General features: G+C 39.4%; 1 protein-coding gene across 5 annotated transcripts in view; it reads left to right on the top strand.

The window, feature by feature from the left end:
• The window catches only part of NYAP2 (neuronal tyrosine-phosphorylated phosphoinositide-3-kinase adaptor 2), a 134440-nt gene that overhangs the window by 82774 nt on the left and 31389 nt on the right, over positions 1-20277 (top strand). For all 5 annotated transcript variants that reach the window (XM_032697809.1, XM_032697811.1, XM_032697810.1 and 2 more), the window contains one exon: positions 14972-15181. In XM_032697809.1, the coding sequence (XP_032553700.1) occupies positions 14972-15181 (210 nt within the window). The remainder of the gene's footprint in view (positions 1-14971; positions 15182-20277) is intronic.

Genomic DNA, 20277 nt, shown 5'->3' with positions numbered 1-20277 from the left:
TGCAGATCTGTACCAAGAGCAGCTTTCTTGGCCTCTCAAGGAACATTCTGTTTGCTCCTTAGGAAGTAGAAATGTGCTCCTTATTGGTTACAAATGGTAAGACAACAGAGATATGAAATGGAAACTGTGTTCATTTACTTTAAGAAAAACACATTTGTGCTATAAATAGACACCAGTGGTGAAAAGACTCTGGAGTGCAGCTGTGTTGAGTAAATGAACAGACTGCCCACCTAATCCGATTGTAATTTGTCTGGTATTTACAGTATGACTTAATCCTGTGGGATTACTGCCCTGAGCAAGAACAAGGTTTGTCTTCAGATATCACAGAGGTAGAAGACACACTAAGATTTATAGAAAAGACATATAGGTCTAACATTTTATGTCTTGAAATGATCCACCATAAAGAATCTAAATTGGGGGATTTGAACATAGAATTTGACCAAGCTGTCACATTTGCATGTCATGATTATACATAGTGATAGCAGGGGAGGCTGGACTACTCATACAATATGTTAATGAAACCTTGCCCCTGCAAATCACACTGGAAGCCTAAGGCATTCATACCATTCTGGGTTAGGTTTTTAAAGCAGTGGGAGAGAAAATACATAGAGTAGGACTAACTGGGACTGCCATGGTTTTATAATTGTCATGTCAGTGTAATTTGCTCTCAGCATACAGAAATATTTCCAGAATCTAGCGGATAATAAACACACACACAAAAAAGAAGGTATATTACTCTTAAAAAGTCATGCTAGGAAATTAAGAATATTTACCTCTAAAATATAAAATTATTCTGACCACATCTCAAGGAATTTTCTCATTGAATCCTCCAAAACTCAACCCTCTGTGACTCGTCTGAAGCTCCCACTACCATATGTTAGTATTAAAAAAAAGCACAAAAATAAATTTTGTATTCAGCTGAGTGCATTTGGAAAATATTGCAGCAATTACAGAGATAATTCTCTCCTCTTTATTGTTAGTACAACTGACTTTGTAGAAGTTTGGCATCTGAGTCCCAACTCCCAATGTATTTGCTGGCTTTTAATTTTGTAGCATTTTGAGTGGGTTTTTTTTAGGAGGAAAATTGTTTCCAGTCAACAGCTCTAATATACAAGCAAAGCTGTCCTTTTAGTCTTTCTGTATTATTTTATTCACTCTTCTGCCATTTTTCCCTTTTTAACCCTCTCCATTTTATTTCTTTAGAGTTCTTTTGCATTAATGAGAAATTGGGATCAATCATTAATACTAAGGAGTCTGTCACCTAAGGGCCACATTTTCTGAGGGTATGAGCTTCCATTGCAGCTCCAGACATGTTGCTGAACACACTCAGCATCCACTGGCTGCTGCTGCTGTGATGTGTGTATCTGGATTTTATAAGCAGCTCACTTATTGTGCTGTGTTCTCCTAAAAATCCTCTCGTGTGCTCTTAGCATCTCAAATATGCATTACAGCACAATTATGAAAGTGGGGAGAAAAGAACAAAGAAAAGTAAATTGTAAGGCCAAATCAGAAATTAAAAAAAATTTGATGCAAGATGATAAAAAAGAAAGGCAGAAAGATGGAGAGAGCCCTACAGAAAACTGAAGAAAGGTGTAGGGCATGAAAAATGTGGAAGAGTGGAAAAGATAGATACTATTAATTGTCACTGACTGTTTCTTAACCTTCTTGCCTTTGTGTGGGATAACATTGGTAGTGTGCCCTAACACTTGGCTGACCCCTGTGAAATATAGCTTCAGTCCTCAAAGGTTAGAAGGAAACAATTTAAAGGGTGCCAACACTGCCAGGTGTCCTTTTCTGATGTGGTTGGAAGGTGTTTGGGAATGACCACTCAGTCCAGCTGTGTTGAATGACACATTCCCTTTGTTGTTACTGTGAACACTGAGTGCCTGTGTTACCTGTGTCCTTCAGTAAAGAGGGAACTATGGAGGGAGAGGGAGAGAACAGTCTTGAGGTTTTCTGCAGCTGTATTTGCTGCTTCTGTCTTTTCTGCACCATAGAAACACGCTGTACTCCATGGTAATACAGCACTGGTAATACAGTACATGGTAATACAGTCATGTGCCTAAGGCATACCCACATCCTAAAGAGCAGAACAGAGAAGCTGCTGTGCATCTGCACTGCAATGGCTTTAAGGCTGTGTGTGGCTTCAAGGCTCTCTGTGTGAGATGCTCCTGTAAACCCTCGTTAGGACCAGCCTTTCTTTTTGTGTATCGGTTGTTTCCTTTTTTTAAGGCTTCAGTTTCCTCATAATTTCCTGGGAACTTCATGCCAGTTTTTAGCAAGTATTGCAAATATTCATGGTAAATGCACAACAGAATAGGTACCTCAGCTGTGTGCCCTGACTGTGTCTGTGCTTGAGGTGCGAGATCAGGACACACGACACACAGCAGCTGCTGGGATTTTTTTCCTAAGCTGCTCTGCAAGACTTTGGAGCTGCTTTGGCTTTTGACTACAGAGTTTCACTCTTCAGCTTCTAGTCACATATAGAGAGGAAGTTTGTAAACGTGCTACTTTGCAAAAGCAGTTAAAGTGATTGAAAATTGGCATAATTATTAACATTTCCTGTTCTTGGCTGGTATACACTGAATTAGGAATCTAAACCTGTCAAGTAATGGGAGAAGGGGAGGGATGCTAAGTAGCTCACTTACTACAAAGGAGCTCAGGTTGATTTCAAGAGGCTGAGACTTAGAGTGGGATATTCTACTTTTTTTTTGTGGTTTGGTTTAATGCTGCTGCTTTCCAGGAAGTGAGAAAGCCCATACCATAGAAGTTGTAGATGTCCTGCCCCTGGAAATGTTCAAGGCCAGGTTGGATGGGGCCCTGAGCAACCTGATCCAGTGAATGACATCCCTGCCCATGGCAGGGAGGTTGCAGTTAGATGATCTTTAAGGTACCTTCCAACTCAGGCCATTCTGTGATCCTAAAGAAACTTCTGATTTCTTGTTAGGTAGAACAGTACGTTGGAAAAGAGAGTTTGGGAATTGCATCAAGTGAAAATGCAAAAGTACCAGGGGGAAATGTGGGAAAGCATTCATGGCAGCTCTGTGGCAGCTTGCACATCCCTAGGTGCTAATTCTGTGCTGTAGCTACACCATTGCTGCCCTATTTTTCATTGCACACCAGTAATTCCATTCTTTCTTGACACCAAGGATAATTCCAGGTTTGAGAACTTGTTTTCAATGGATAAATCAATAGGCACCTGTTCCTTGACTGAAATGCATGCTATGTTGATGGTTATCTTGCTGCTTTCACAGAAAAGCCAGCATGTGTATTTTAAAGGCTTTTAGTCGTTCAAGTCACTGATGGTGGGATGTTCCCTCCATTTTTAAGATGAAGGAATGTTTTTGTTAGAGGCAGTTATTAAAATAGAAAACAAGCTTTTTGAGATTATACAAAATATTTTTGCTAATTGGTACCGTGACATCGTCTCCTCTTCTAATTCAGCAATTTAGGCTTATCAGGAAATCAGGTCCTCCTGGGATTGTGACGATATACAGAAGCATTGAAGAAGACATAATTTCATAAATAATTGCTCAGGTTTTTCTGGAAACAGCTGCTGTTTCTGATTGATGTATACAGATTTATTTATTCCTTCTGTTTATACTACTTGACTGTAATATATATTCTTTTTCTGAAGAAGAAATACAATTGTAAGGGGTAAAAAAAGAAAAATTAATAGAGATAAAGCTATTCTCTCTTAGTTATATTTCAAGTAAAAGTTGATTTCAGGTAAAGAACTGAAATAGACATTTTCTCTTTATGTTTAATGTACAGTAAGCTGTGAGATGTCTGAGAGTTGTTAAAAATAGAAGGGGAAAAATGCCTTAAATTCACTTAGTGGAACCTACTTCACTGTGTTGTGAATAAGCAAAGTGACATGTGCTGCACTTAAGGACGTGGATAATGATAATAGGTTCTCAGTTTTAAGTGCCATTGATTTTTTCCCCCTTCCCTGAACAGAGCTTTCTAAGCCAGAGAAATATCTTGACCTTTAGACCAAATCCTCAGCACTTATAAATCACTGCTTTTTATTTGAAATCGTGAGAGGTACTCCAGTTTATACCATCTGTGTCTCTGGCTTCGAGAAAATAAATGCATCCTTTGTGACTAGAACAGCTTGTATTCAAAATGGTGTAGTGATACAGCAGGACAGTGAATCAGAGAGTTTATTGCCTTTTTGTTTCAAACAGGACCACACAATTTATGACCAATTTATGGGTACTCAGCCTTAATGGTAAGAAATGCTTAATGTGGTGATGTTTGCCATAAGCATATATTAACTCAAAAAAACCCCTGCTAAATACAGTTTCTTAAATTTTCCCACTATGTTTTTTTAGGGGAGTTGGTGTCAGTGTAGGGTATCAAGTCCTCCTGTTGTGAAAGAAATATGGGGGTAAGAAAAAGAGGATAGGAATGGAATTACTTTGATTTAATAGAATGGTTCAGGGTTATTTATGTAGCTTCCACTCAGGAAGTTGGTGCAGATGCCCTGGATGGAGCACAGCCAGGATGGCAGTGCCAGTGGTTTGAGAGGACAAGCTGCTCAGTCTTTCAGAACTTGTCTTTATAACAGAATACTCTACCCTGAAATGCATTTTTTTCTTAATTAAGAATCAGATTTTCTTTGCATTAGGGTTCAAGTGAATTTTTGTTTAAGTCTTGAAAGTAAAACCAGAGATTATTGGTAGGAAGGCCTTTGCTTGTTTTTAAGAAGCTCCATATTCATACAGCACTTTGAACCCCACAGATAGGTATATAGAGATAGTACTTAAGTTTCTTTGCTTAAACTGAATCACAGGGAAGGAGATCACAGTGTTGTTTAGGAAAATTAATCAAAATCCCACAGACCTCACCACCACTACCAAAATAAGGACTGTTAACTTTAGGATGGTGCAAGTTTCAAACACAGCAGAATATAACAATTTGCCCAAAATTATTAGTGAGAGGAAAAAAATAATTTTGCAAACAAAACTCACAGTTTTTTTCTCTAGGAACTGGAATATCTATATCATATCTAGAGGAGCTGCTTGAGATCACTGTCAAATGAAACAGTTTAGCAAGCTTATGATCTAAAACCTGATTCAATGATCTCTTGAGCTGCTGTCATTGCATCTTTACAAGAGAGGAGTTTAATTATCTGCACTTACAGTGACACAGGTATAGCTGTAGAACCTCTTGAGTTCTTTGAGGGGAATAAAGGAAAGAACAAGGTTTCTTCCTTCCATTCCAAAAACCTCCAATATTTCTGACTGCTATTTCTCCTGTTGATATTTCTTAAAATGCCTTTATCTTACTGATCCACGTAACAAACGCTGGCAATTTCTTGGGCTAAGTAGTTGATATTTCTGTTTTGAAAGAACATACTCTTTCTGGCATGACTGATTTGACTCCTGGCTGAGCAAGCTCAATTTTTAAACCCCATCATTAAAAACCCAATCCAAAAGTCCTTGAATATGAGCTAAGATATATGTTAAGGGATCCAATTATAAATTATGGCAAGAGGGGTCCTCTCGTTGTCTTAGGCTGCTGTTCCTTGCAAAACCACTCTGCACTTAGGTTTCTTGAATGTAGCAGTGAATAATACAGAGTGACTGAATGACTACATGATATGCTGCACATTTTTGTCAGTGCATTTTCTAATCTGCCCATGGAATCATTGAGGTTGGAAAAGACCTTTATGATCATTGAGTTCAACCTTTGACCAAACAGCACTAAGTTTTGACCAAACCAGCACTAAGCACCATGTCCAGTCATTTCTTGAACCCTTTCAGGAATGGTGGTTCCATCACTTCCCTGGGCAGTCTGTTCAAGTTCTTGACAACTCTTTCAATGAAGAAATTATTCCTGATGTCCAACCTGAACCTTCCCGGGTGTAGCTTGAGGCCATTTCCTCTTTTTCTTTTGCTAGTTGCCTGGAAGAAGAGATAATATTCTGAAAAACAGTCTGAGACTAGTCTTAGACTCTTAATGGAGAAAAGGTGGATATGTTTCTCCTTAAGTTTCTCTAAACCTTCCAGGACTTCATCAGTAACAAGAAAATCAAAGAGTTAAAAATAGCTTTATTTGGGTTATACATGTAAATGATTCAAACATCAAACCATGAAATTGCTGGGGTGTACAAACGTGCAAGGTATAGATAAGGTGAAAAGTACAGGAATGTTGAGGAAATAATTGTCAGGATAATCATGCATATTAAAAAATTAGGTTCCTTTACATTCGATTTGATGTGAAGGTTCACATTCCTTTTACTCCTCTGAACACAATTATCCATCCCTAATAATTATTTTATTGTTAAAACAGTAACATGCAATTAGCACTTTATCTGGCATTTAAGAATGAGTAAGGAGAACTATTGTTCTTGTAACTACTCATCTGAAAGAAGCTGTGTGTTTAATTTTACTGGAGATAGCAATTACTTTATTTTTGTCTTTGAATTCATGATTCTAAAAGTACCTCCTTCCAGGAAATCTATAGCTATTTTACTGCTCTGGCAGTATTTGTGTAATTTGTATGTAGTTTGTGTGTGCTGTAACACATACAGAGACCCTTGTGCCAGCCACACGAGCTGCTCTGCTCACTTGTGAAGGCAATAATGGTAAGGCCTTACAAGCACAGGCATCAGCCAGAGCTGTACAAGGCCATCTGCAGTTCTGCTTATTTCCTCAGGATCGGAAGTCTGTGCTGGCATAGCTTCACAGTTGCTTTGCTAGCAAGAGTAAAACCAGTTCACAAAATGAGACCTCTAATTAGAAAGTGGGGAGGGCCTAAAATAATTAACTTGTTAAAAGGCATAGAAAGCCACAATGACATAAAGGTTTTTATTCTGTGACTGGAAGGAACCCTGAGCTTTAACTTGCAGAGTAAAAAGTGCCTGGGACCCTGACCCAGCCAGGCTTGGCACAGAGGCTGCACAGAAAAGTTCGTGTGCTTGTGCCTGGCTCTGTAAAACAGAGAGTAGAATTCAGCTGAGGCCAGTGTTGAGACAATGTCAGGATTCTCTTTTACAGGTAATGTATTGCAGTAGAAGGGGAGCTGTACAAATGGGATGTGTGTTCCAATAATGAAAGGCAAATTTTCTAATTCATTAATGAAGCCAATAAAGAGAAATGCATTAATACATGGGGGTTTTTTTCAAAAAAAAAAAGGTAGTTAAAAAATAGATAAAATAGTCAGGAAAGAATTCATTTTCACACCAACTTTGTAATTGATTTTTTTATGTGAACATATGAAAGTGAGGGTTTCTGTCTCCAGTTTTCACAACTATCTTCGCATTTTCTAGCATTTACTACTGAATCTGGAGGAAGACATACAATTTAGAAGAGATGAAAGTGGTCAAACAGCGGAAAAACCATATGTTCAAACTGCTGAAATAGTTCAAGGGCTATTTTTCAGCAGAAAACTTGACAAAAAAATGTTGACAAGTTTAATATAGTCAGGACTTCTATGAAAGATGGATGCTTCTGAAGTTTTGAAACATAAGGTCATGAACTTTCCACGAGAACATTTTTCTTGAAGTGTCTATATACTTTAGCTCTTTTGGCTCATTCTTACCCTCTCATTTTTTGCCATACTGTGCTAGGACATGTGCAGGACCTATCAAACCATCATGTCCTCAGCCAAACATGAAGGGGGTGTTTTAAGAACCTGAATAACAGAATGAGCATGCAATGGACAGGGCTGAGACAGAAAGCCTTTAAGAAAGAATGAGCACCATCTTCTCTTCAAATTGAATGCCTAGTAGCAGATGGGCAACTTTTTGCAGTCACTGACTTCCAGTTTCATTGCATGGTTCATCTAACATTGTTTTCTTCCATCAGTGTGGAGTTTAGGGTGGCAGTATGTTCTTGTGCGCATACATGTGTTGCTAAGTAGTCCAAGGCTCATGTCAGTGATACCAAAGTTTCACAAGACTGCCACATTCAGACTTTTCAAACTAGTCCTCTTCCTTCTTCTACTTAAATCCTATTTGCTTCAAACAGTCATAGACCATGTTCTTACCCACCTGTGGATCTGAAATATATGTGCACAAATTTAGGTACTTGACTGAAAGGGCAGCCTGAATAATCAGCAGGAGATCTGGATGTACAAACTAGGTAAGAGAAATGTTTGCAGCTCGCCAGGATCAGCTGTACTGTACATTCATGTGAATCAGCATGGCTGGCTGGCCTCTAGTAATAACTGCTGGAAGGAAAACCCTTCCTTTGTTGAAGTCAATGGCAGAATGCCCTTTTACTTCCTGTAATTAGGCTTTTGCCCAAACAGGCACTGGAGGACACAGGCTTGTGGTGAGGTTCTTCTAAGTGAAAGTCACCAATTTCTAGGATTCCCAGCTCTGAAAGGAAAATAAAATAAAAAGTGCAGTGAAAGCAGAGAATAAAGTGTTCTGCTTAATTATGTAACGGTGACTAGTCTGAATTAAATAGAAAACTTGTTTGTAGAGTGCCAATACAGTGTCATCCTTGTCAAGATTTTAATGCTTGGTTAATGTTTGATTTAATTTTGAGAGTCCCAGGACATCGCTTTTATTCTTTTTAGTAGCACATCTGTACAGTACATATCTTCCAGATGTGGCTTTTTCAGTCAGATGATGAGACTGTGGAGCGATTTGCAGCAGAATAGGCACACTTGAAAGATCAAGAATGGTATTGGAAGAAATCATTAAGGAATAATGATGGCCCCGTTGGAAAGAGGATGTATTATATTGTCATCGCTTCTGTACTATGTATGTAAAATATATATGGTCATCTTGGATCAGTCACAGAAACATAGAATTGTTAGGATTGGAAAAGACCTCTAAGATCCTCAAGTCCAGCTGTCAACCCAGCACTGCCACCATGTTCACCATTAAACCATGTCGTCAAGTGACATATCCACACATTTTCTGAACACTTCCAGGGATGGAAAATGGCTCTTTTTAAACAATACTAAAACTATGTTTTCCTTTATTTCAATCAGTGTAAAAGAGAATTTTTCCTCTTAGAATAGGACATCAAACAGTGTTGAATGTATGCCTTACCATGCAGAATTTTTAAAACTTCTTCTTTTAAGTGACTGATGGTGCCAGCTGGAGTTTTTTGAAACGTAAAGAATTCTCTTCTGCTTTTTTCAACCAGATTGTAACAACTTCCATTGAATATTTTTATTCTAAAGCCTTGATTGATCTTTTGGTGTAAATCTATCCTTTCTTTCATTAGTCTTCGGTTAATTGCATTGTGGCTTTTTCTTTTCCTGTCTTGTTTTCCTAGCCAGGATTGCACACTTAGCAGGTTTGAGAAAGCCGCAGAAAATCACCTAAATGCATTTCTTCAGCAATCCCTCTTCCCCTCCCTTTGCTGTCTGCAGCAGACAGATGTGATCTCTGCTGGATAAAACAAAACAAACCCTACACTGCTCACAGAAACATGTGCTCCGTGAACTCCGAGAAGCATTTCAGCCGTGTCTTCTTAAATGTTAGATGGTTTGTGAGACTCTTTCAGGCTTTATATTGATTTTGCATGGAACTAGGTCAGAGCTGCTTTTAATTGAACAAGCTGGCTGCTGCAACTCTCACTTAACTGTAAAAAAGAGGTATTAAAAATTGATATGCAAAGCAAACTTCTGCTTAATTAGCAAGTGGATGAAGTCAGAATAGACAAACCACCATAGTTAATACAGATGAGGATATGGGTTTCACTGACAGTGTAATATACTCTTCTTTTTTTTTTTTTCCTAATGGCTTAAGCACTGAACATTATCCATGTTTCTTGCATGCAGCATTAATAGCCGATTATTTTTCTTTGGGAGAGGTTAGGAAAAATTTACAGCTGTGCAGATCAGACAAAACACCACACATCAAGAAATCCATTCAAAGACAGCTCTAATTTTTAAATGTGCAATAAAGGCAAATAAAAAGCCCAGGTGTGCAGAAAGAAGAAACTGGGATTCTCTCAAGGGCTGAGTCTTGCTCTATGTCCAGTGTCCGTGTAAGTGGTCAGGCAGACGCGTGCAGGCTGCTGTCATGCTGGCGGTGTCAGAAGGGACACTTGTGGAGCTGTGCCCAGCCATTCCCCTGGTCAGGACCCTGGGTTAGGCACAGCTCACAGCTCAGCAGCCCTGCCCTAGGTACAAGGGTAGAAGCTGCAGCCTGGGACATGACTCAGGGAGCTCTGATGATCACACATGCTGGCTGCAGACTAATCCTGCGTCTCCACCCCTCCTGATGGCCACGTGTGCCCTTGGGGATTCTCTGTGCTCCTACTCCTTCAGCCAGGTCCATTGTGGCTGGATGAGGTGAGGTCTGACATGTCGAGGCTGGAGGAGATCAGGAGTTCTGACTCACATCTAAACTCCACCCAAAATGATTTACTTTGCTTTACACCTGTATGTATATGCTGAATTTTAGATCCTGTGAGTAGTACCGTTTAATTCCCCCAATATGCAAGTTCTGATTAGAGTGATGTATTATTTATTTAGGTTTGTAACAAACACACAGGAAAAAAAAGGAATAAATTTTTAATGTATGGATTACCTTATACATTTCAGCTCACAGCTGAGAGAAATGGCAGAGAGCAACCCTCAATTTAAGTTCCTTAAGGCAATTGCTTTTCTTTCTTCCCCCAAAACCCCAAGCAGTGATAAAGGTTCTGCAATTTATCACTTAGCATTGCACTAAGAAGCCACCTGGCCACAGATTTACACTCATTTGAATGATAGCTTTTTAGGTAAGATGTTTTCTGTAGTTGTAATTACAGTTTTCTTTGGTCCAAGTTACAACTGGCTCAGTTTGTTTCTCACTTTCTTCAGCATTTCCAAGTTTTCTGCTACCACAGCTCACGTGGCAGCCTTGCCTAGTATGCAGCTATTTGGGGACATGTCATAGAGAGGAAATTTTACATGCCAATTATTTGTAAAATATGAACTCCATCGGAGATTTTAGCCACCATCTTATTCTTTAAATAGAAAAGCCTGAGATTCAGGTGAAATAAATAAGAAAAAAACATATCCTTGAATAATGAAATACAATGACAGCTGGGAGTGCTTGAAACATTTGAATGCCTTTATGGTAGTTTAACCAACTGTGTCCATAAATATTTAAAGAAGTGAATTATTTCTTGAAATTTACATTTTTATGTACCATTTGGGTGGAAGAAGTATTGAACAATAAAGATGCTTTCCATAATAATCTCAGCTTTCAAAATATAGCACTTGACTGTGAAAAGATTTGCCGGTGGCCATCATATGATTCACTGAGCTCCCAGCATAATACTGAGCTTTGATAGTTCCTAACTCCAAATTAAGGTTTATAACAGCACTAGGTAACCTAGATCCCATCTTTGTTTCTGTGCTTCTGAAATGAAAAATGAGAAAAGAGCAGTGCAGCAGCTACTGTTACCTTTCAGCACTGTGTCTATGTGTATATATCTGACTGGTAAGAGTTTTTGTTTTCAGTATGGATCAATGTGAATAAATTGACCATTTAAATCCTGCTGTAGCTGTTATAAAAGGTCACTGCACTGAAACTATACTGGTTTGTTTTTCAGTCCATGATAAGGTCACCACCCCATAGGTAACTATAGCCATCAGCTACACTCGTGCTCTGCCTTCTGTCCATGTCTTGTGTCAGGCTGTGGGAGCAAAAAGGTGGAGTAGTGAATATGCTGTTATGAGACACCATAATTTGTGCCACTGAGCTTGCTCCATGGAGGTACGTTTGCAGCAGGTAGTTGTTGACAGTATAAAATCATCCAAGTGGCTGGGACAGTCAGCAAATGTGCCAGTAATGGGCTGAGACCTGGGAGGGGGGCACTCTGCACTTCTGGAGCTGTCCTGGGTGCATCAGAATTGAGGTGCTCTTTCAGTCAAGGAAGAACTAGCAAAGTGATTTATTTTTTTTAATTGAATTCGAATATGATTCCCATTGACATTTATTAAGGAAGCTGAAATTATTATAAAAGTGTCCCCAAAATATTTGAGTAAAAGTGAGGTAATAATTTTTTTTTCATTTTTTTTATGTGTTCACTAGCGAGCAGGAAAGAAGTATTACAGAAAACTATATAAAACATTGACATGTTGTTTTACTGTCTGTGTATCAATGTTACTGATAGTGATCACCAAATAATAATGATTCAGGCTCTGTGATGGGTTACACGACATTATAAACTGATTCAATCTGCTTTTCATTTTTAGGAAATATTAGTTTTCAGATAAACTGTGAACTGAAAATCCCCAAGAAAGGATAGTGGAATGTAAATTTACGAAGTCTAGACAGCCAGCTGAAAACTGATTTTCTACACCTTATGAAGAAGAAGACTATAAACCAAATCTTTATTTAGTCTAAATATTTCCATAGTTTCCAGCTGGTTGCAGAGAAATGCTGTGCTTTGATTCAGCTGATAATAAAACTAAGAATGCACAAATCATTTTTATCAGGCAACAAGTACAAATGTGTCTCTGTTAAATAAACTGAAGTGGATAAATCCTTAGCTCTGCACTCAGCCAGAGCATTTCCACTGTTACAAGGGCTGACTACATCAGTGGGTGACATTTCAAAGGGTGGTGTTCAAGTAGTGTCAGTGAGGCACACACAGAGAAGGTTTACACTAATGTAATCACAGCATTTCCAGGAGCAGCTGAATTGCACAGTAAATTAACTCTATTGAATGATGCCCTCAGTTGTTAGGGTACTTGCAGGGCCCAATTCTGACTTTTAAAAAACATATTCTTGTCTTTTGTCTTTCTCTTTGTTTTGCTGGAAAGAATAAGCTGCAATCTAGAAACATCCTGTATTGATGGAAAAGAGATTTGTGTGCACATCCAAAGAATTTTGAAACTTTGTTCATAGCATTCCTTTCCCAGACAAGTAGTAGCTTAAAAAAGTGAATGTTTTTGGTATAAAGAAAAAAATCAGATATAACTGTATGTCTCTGTTACATGAAAAAGTACATTGCTATTTTTGGTAGCTCAATGCTCAGAAAAAAAATATAAGAGCCTTTTTGTTGATAACTGAAACAGTTCAAATCTAGTAATAATTTGGGCTCTCCAACTCTTTGCACAGCTCTTTGTATTAGCAAGTCTCTCTATGCAGTCACAGACAGAGCTGTGTTACAGACATCTCGTAGCAAAGGTCCCTGAAAGGCAGATGTGATGTTATATTGATACAGACTGTTATTCAACCTTGTACCCTGCTGGGGTTACCAACTAGGAAAAACAAACAATTCGGATTTTCATTGCAGTGTCTTTTTGCATACATTAAAGTAGGTAAGTGACCTAGAAGTTCATGGAAGAGGTTTGATTTTTGAAGGTCTTTGTCACATGAAGTGTCACTGAATTTTATTTATGATTCCTAAACTGGGGTTGTTTGATCATTTTCTCATGAAGTGTTATTACTTGAAGGTTGTGGTAAGATATCCTTAACATTAATTGTTACTGTTAACCGATAATCATTCACGTTCATTGAGGAAACTCCAGGCTGACTGTGTTGTTACTCATTAAGTTCATGTGCAGACTGGAATGTCAGAGAACCCAAAACAACGTGAGATTTTGTCCCTGTTGGGCACAAGTGGGGTCTCTACCTACTGCAGATATCCGGTAGTGCATCTCTCACTGTTTGCTGTAGCAGCAGTGTGGGGGGTTTTGAGCCACAGGCAAATCAAAGCAGTTTGAATGTGGTTCTTTTTCTGGACTGTATCATCTGAGTGGAAATTCCTGTTGGATAGTCCTAGTTCCTGGCCATGGGGATATCCAGGAGAGGAGGTGGCTGCTCTGACTTACAGTCCTGCCCAGCCAGGCCACTTCCATTTGGCACAGGTCCCCTGGGGAGCTGTTGGCATCTCCTGCCTGTGAGTTGCTTCTGGCATTTTCTCTTTGCTTGGCTCTCTCAAATCTTCTCATGTCCCTTGTAGTAACAAAAAGTTTTTGAGATAGGGCTCAAGGGAAGATTGTTGTCTCTATCAAATATGGATTCCAAGCCTGTAGCTACATACAGAAATTAAAGGTACATCAGGGGGTTGATTAATAAACCCCGTGTGACTAGAACTTGCATCCTTACATGAGAGTATCATGTAAGGATGTCTGTGGGTTTAAGTACAAAGTATAAAACTCAAATCTCAGGTTGGTTTTTTTTTTCCAAAAGAGGTAAATGGCTAACTTTGAATAACTGACTAGCACAGTACTGAGCTCTTACAAGTAAAGAGCAGTCTAATGTTTCTTCTGTATCTAGTTTTCCATGTGAATCTTTAACAGCTACAGAAGGAAAAGAACAGGAATGAACTGATCCTCCTGTATTGCTCAATGTACAAGAAAAGAAATTAGGATCTTGAGAAGAGAACAGAAAATCACCAGCCATGAAGAAAGCAGTCATCACTGCTTCATTGGAAAAATCATTCTGTTGTGTTTTGAATTTCTCCTTTTTACATTAACTCATGGAGTTGCAAGCAGAAAGTAATTTTCTGACTCCAAGGATTTTCCAACCAAGTGAAATTTCATTTCCTAGGTTATGGAGCTGGGCACACCCAAAATGGATTTTTGGTCTTTTGTTTTGTGGGTTGTGTGCTTTTATTAGAGCTTCCAAGGAATACAGATATGTAGCTTGCACAGTATTGCCTTAGGAGAGCACTTCCTTAGAAAGTGCCTGAAGAAGAACTTGTTCCCAAAGAAATGACAGCTGAAAAGAATCCAAGTATTTCTATAAATTTTTAATAAACCACAATTTGGTAGGGTACTATTTTCAAAATTATTTTCATGGCATATAAAAGTTGCAACAGAAAAGTTACATTTTATCCATCTGCTGCATGGTGTATGGTTTTAATAATTAAAAACTGTATTGAAACCTACATAAACGACTGGGTTTTGGCCTAGATGGTAAAATAATGCTATAAATTGTCCTTAAAAGATTTATGATTGGTGTATATGGACTATTGTGCAAAAGACTGTTACATGATATGGATGATTAGCAGACACTCTGTAACAAAATGTTCACTTGTGTATTTCATAGAACCATTAGATGAGCTGAAGATCAGAAGTCACAGCACTGAACCACTACCAAAGCTGGAAAACAAAGAGAGAGGATATCATGGGACAACTTCCTCTAGGGAGCCAGGGAAAGCTCAGGAATGGGATGGAACGCCGGGCCCGCCTGTGGTGTCCAGCAGGCTGGGGAGATCCTCTGTCAGCCCAACCATGTTGGCTGGAAGCAACAGCTCAGGTAAGTCACATAGCAGAGCCAGGAAGATCAAATGAATCTCCCTGTGAGATGGAGGATCTCTAAAGATACACAGATGCAGGTAAGCATCCAGATTCTTTAGACTTCCAACTATCTTCTAGGATCTTCCCTGCCCATTGACTGCTGTACTGGTAAGCCTTGTGCTGTCTGCCTGTGTCTGTGCTGGAACAGATTGGGATGGTGGCAGGTAACACAACCACGTAAACATGCAGTTCATCTATTTTGAAAGAAGTAAGGAATTCCACGTGACATTGAGAGGGGACACTATGGCAAAGTCACCCCAGGATGGCACCTCAGAAAGAAGTTTGTAAATTCAGGTATCGCAGAGAGTAACAAAAATACACTGTGCAGAAGCAAGGCTGTCTTAGTGATGGGCGCAGTGACTGGACACATGCAACCTTTGACTTATGCTGGTACAAGAAATTTCTAGAAAAGTGACTATGGGTTTTAGAAGTCTCAAACTCACACCTATCCATTTTATTCATCAAAATTTTATATCTATTAAATAGTAAATTGCCATAAACCATGGCATTATAATGCAACCTTGTTTATAAATTGACCAAGACAAACAGAACTGATGCGTGAATGGACATCTATAAACAGATATCTATGACTCTTGCGTGAGTACTGCATTGTTACTTTTGAGATTTGACAGCTCTCATAAAAGAGTAACTTCACTGCTTATTAGTTGGATTGGGAAAAATATCCACTTTAAAAACAGTTGGCATATATAGTACTGAAGCCTCATGGTCAATGTTCAGTAAGCATAAGAGCATGAATGAGCTACTCAAACAAGAAATCATTCCTGCAAGAGGGATCTGCTGGGCAGTGAGTGGCAGAGATGAGTCTTCAAACTGCTGAGCCAGCAGAGATGCTCACACCTCACCCAGAGCATTGCTTCCCTGTGTGATAATGGGACTCACATTGTCTCTGAATCGTTGAAAATGACACCTGAAACTCAGTGTATAACTTGAATAGTCTTTGCTGATGTGACATATCATTTGCAGCAATCATGTAGTCCAGCTTTTCTTGCTACAGACCCTGCAGATAGTCCTTCCTGGGGCAGCAAATGTGACTTTTCTGCTAATCTTATGACTCTAGCACAGGTTATTTGGGTATTACTGCCATTTTCTTACTTGTCTGTTCTCAAAAAGACTTCTGGTAGGTAGGAATTTTCCAGATTAGCTCATAGCTTTTGGCAAAAATTCTGTTCCCAGTGTATTAGAGAGTCTGTGCTAATGCAGGTAGAAGGGTGGGTTTAAAAGCTACCACATCAAAGTATTGGGACATCCGATAATTAGACCAAAGGTGTGTAACAACCTTCTCAGTTCTACGAGATGACAGTATGGAGCAGAGTAGTAAAGAAGTTAAAGAGTAAGTTCTTAGCAAAATATTACACTGCTGTCCAACCTTTCTGCAGCAGTTTTATTTCAAAGAGTTGGTTGATCTCCAAAAACAGACAAAACATGTTGGCCTCAGCCTTCATTTGGCATCAGAAAACTATAATAGTTGTTGAATCATGCCTTGATTTAGTTAACTGTGACTTTGTCTTACATTGCTAGGACTGTCAGAGAAAAAAAAAATATTTTCTTGGCTGAATTTTGATTCCTTTTTATGATTAAAATCTGAAAGCTGATTATGACTTTTCTTTCCCTGCAGTTTTATGCTATTTCATTTGATGAATATTGCCTCTCATCTGCCCTGAATATTTTTCCCCTGTGTCTCTCACTGTTGCCTGAGCAACGTGTTTTACCTTTAATCGGTGGGGCATTGCATTGAAAGTGTACACAGTTCTCCTCAGTGAACTTGTACATGAGCTGTAACAGTTCATTCTTTGTAATTAAATTAGAACTGTAACAGAATGCAAGAAGAGAGATTTAATACATCTGTATGAATACAAATGTGTTTTGGAGTCAAGGAGATAAAATAATTCTGCACTAGGAATTAGAGCTTAGATTTACCACAGGACCGTAAAAAATCAAGGTAGTCCCTAGCACAGTCGTCATTGCTGTTGCTCTCTTTCCAACATCACAGACAACAGAAAAAAAGGCTACTGGGGTTTTTTTTGTGTAGACATGTCCTTGAAATACCACAGTTTGCTGCCTGCCTCCTAGCTCACACTGGTACAGGCATTTAATGGGGCAGTGTTGGAATAAATTAAAGAAAATGGGGTTGAATTACTCCACTGAAAAACAGAAAGTGTGAAAGGACTTCTCAAGTGTGCTCATCAGGCAGCTTTGCTGAGGCACAGATGAACTGGGAATTGGGGTGGCCTGAACAAATCCCTGAGTGGCAATACTGATTTTTTGTAGGTTCTCCCCGTCTCTGAAACTGCTAGTAAGATAAGAGAGAGAATGAGCCCTCTCCAAACAGAATCTTGAACTTTTGTCCATTTTGTTCAAAGAGCCTGGACTGTCAGCTACACACAGGTATCATTGTGCCTGATTGCTCTGTGACATCATTTGTCAAGGCCACTTTCTATTTCTTGGCATCCTATCATTTCTTATGGAAAGCAATGTGATTTGGGGGCATGCTGACATTTAGGAAACTCAGTGCAATTGTAGTGAACAGCCAAATGGAATCTGTAAAACAGAAAGTTGTACAGTTTCACTCCAGGAGAATTGAAGAGTATTTTCTGGAACGTTACTGCTTTTTTCCTGACTGCAACCATGAAACATTTTACATTGCCACCTGCTGCTGGAGACAGGCACTGCCTTGCCTTTTAAACCTCAGATACTCTGTTGTGTCCTGTTTTTGAAGCACCACCAGCTTGTCACTCAGCCAGCCATTAGTATCCCACCTGAAAACACTGTAGATAATCAGGAAGGGAGTAAATGCCCACCCTTCACTGGAATTACTGGCTATCATTTTGGATTTGCAAAAGTAATGAATATTTAAGTTCAGCTCTTTGGGAGTGGAGCAATGCCTGGGAAGCCCAAGGTGCAAGTTGCATGCATAGGTACAGGAAGGGAGTAGCAGCAAAATACCAGTTCATTCCAGCTAGGTCTGCTTCATGCAGAGACGACTGAGTACTCCCACCAACCCTAAATTTTCTTCTCACCTGCAATATCAGAGTATCACTGTGCTCCTAAATCCACAACGATTCTCCAAGTGAAGGCAATTTAATGCTGGAGGTCTCTGTTACTGGACAGCCTGCTTGGTGAGGTCCAGACCTTGCCTGCGATGGTCATTCATGTTCTCTGCACACAACTCTTCCCAAGCAGTGCCTGTCACCTAAAATAAAAGGAGTAGTACTGGGAGCTGTACACTGAGGGCATCTAGCCAATGCCCACAATCCAGGTGTGTGACCTCCAGGCTGTGGGATCACATGGATCCTTACTGGAGTAAAACTAGTATCTAGATGTGACAAAAACACACATAAAAGACCTGAACAAAAATGCCCAACACTTACTCGTGTTACAAAACAGCCAGGAAATAGCAAACAAACACAGCCAAATCCTACAACAAAAACTTTACAAAGAAAATAAACACTCATACTCAGGATACAAAGTATATTCCACTAATAGCTTTTCCCTCTGGGCAAAGTATCCTCAAAACTTACATAGAAGGTTCCTTTCAGGCATGGTTTTACTCATTACCTGACTTGGTTTTGAGACTTGCTAAGCTTTTGACCTATGGATATATCTGGTAACACTGAGGTACACAGGTTCAGTGCTCCCTTTGTGAAAACATTTCAGTTTGATGTGCTGCTGTGCTATTTCAGCACTAATTAGTTTCTGCAGGTGAAGTCCTAAATACTTTTTTTTTTTTAAAGTAACAGGATACTATGTAGTTTATTCCACCATAATGTTTCATAATTTCAAATAATGTTTCAGCTTACTTATCTCTTTTTAGAAAACCAACATGGCTAGGCCAGTATGAAGATAACATTGTGATTTATTTTTCCAGTATGCATGTTTTCTTTTTCGTCTTTATTTTTCTTTTTTTTAGCATGTGATTGCTCTCAGCCTGTCATGTCACCTTGTTTAATTCAAAACGCATTTCTTGGCAGCTGTAGCAAATAAGCAATATTTCTCTTTTCATGTGCAAAGAAGAGACTGTGACAGGATAAGAAGCTTCTCCAATGTAAGTGACAGCCAGAGTATTTTTTTGAATTAAGATTAGGATAGGCAGAATGAAGGCTTCCTTGGATGAAAATGAACTCTTTCCATTAAGATCCAAAAATAAAAATCATGCAGAGTTGTTGTACTTCTGGAGAATATAGAAAACCATAGCACATCGGTATTAAAATTATTGAAAATATTTCCATAAATCTTGTCACATTTCAGTACTGTGCTTTGTTGAGGAAAATCCTACAACAACCCCTGTCTCAAATGCAGCCAGCCAAGCCTATACATCTTTAGTAATGATGACAGCACTTGCACGTTTGGAAAACAGGCCATTTATGTGAGTGCTTAAATACATGATTAAGAACACAACTTTAAGGCAATCCTATCCGTGACTGGAAAGCCTGTATTTCTGCATTGGAGAGCCTCTCCTAAAATTCTCATCCTTAATGCTGCCCTTTGGATGTGTCCACTTACTTATGTCCATGTGTAATCCTACTGGCACTGCTGGGACTCAGTTTAAACCTGAGGGTGCAGTAAAGCTCGTCCCACTGCACTGACTGCACGTGTGGGGTTGCCTCACGTGAGGTTCCTGTAGTCCCAGCCACTGGCACGTCAGGAGTGTTGTGACTACTGTGGGTGACGTAATAGGAGACTGAGGCACAATAGCCCACCATCCTCTACTAGCACTCCACTGCCCCTGCACCTGGCTCCCAGAGGCGAGCAGTGCATTTTTCCTGTCGTGTCACAGCGTGAGAGATGCGTCCCTTGAAGTTGTGCACAACAATACCACCAAAGTTCCATCAGTCAAATATAGCAACTGAATTTGACGAGCATTTTTGTGCATAATGTAACATTTTGCAGCTTCTTGGCTACCCCCAGCAATCTTCTGAATTCAAACTTCATGCTGCCCACTGATTGCAAGGGGCATCTCTAATGGATGCTCACACGCCCTACGTCCCCTGGCCCCACTCCTCAGAAGCACTTAGACATGTTGCTGTGAGCTCCCTG

This window comes from Chiroxiphia lanceolata, chromosome 10 (genome assembly GCF_009829145.1).
Source record: "Chiroxiphia lanceolata isolate bChiLan1 chromosome 10, bChiLan1.pri, whole genome shotgun sequence".
NCBI classification, from domain to species: Eukaryota; Metazoa; Chordata; class Aves; order Passeriformes; family Pipridae; genus Chiroxiphia; species Chiroxiphia lanceolata.
Note: the sequence above shows the minus strand (reverse complement) of the source record. Positions and strands in the feature narration are given on the sequence as shown.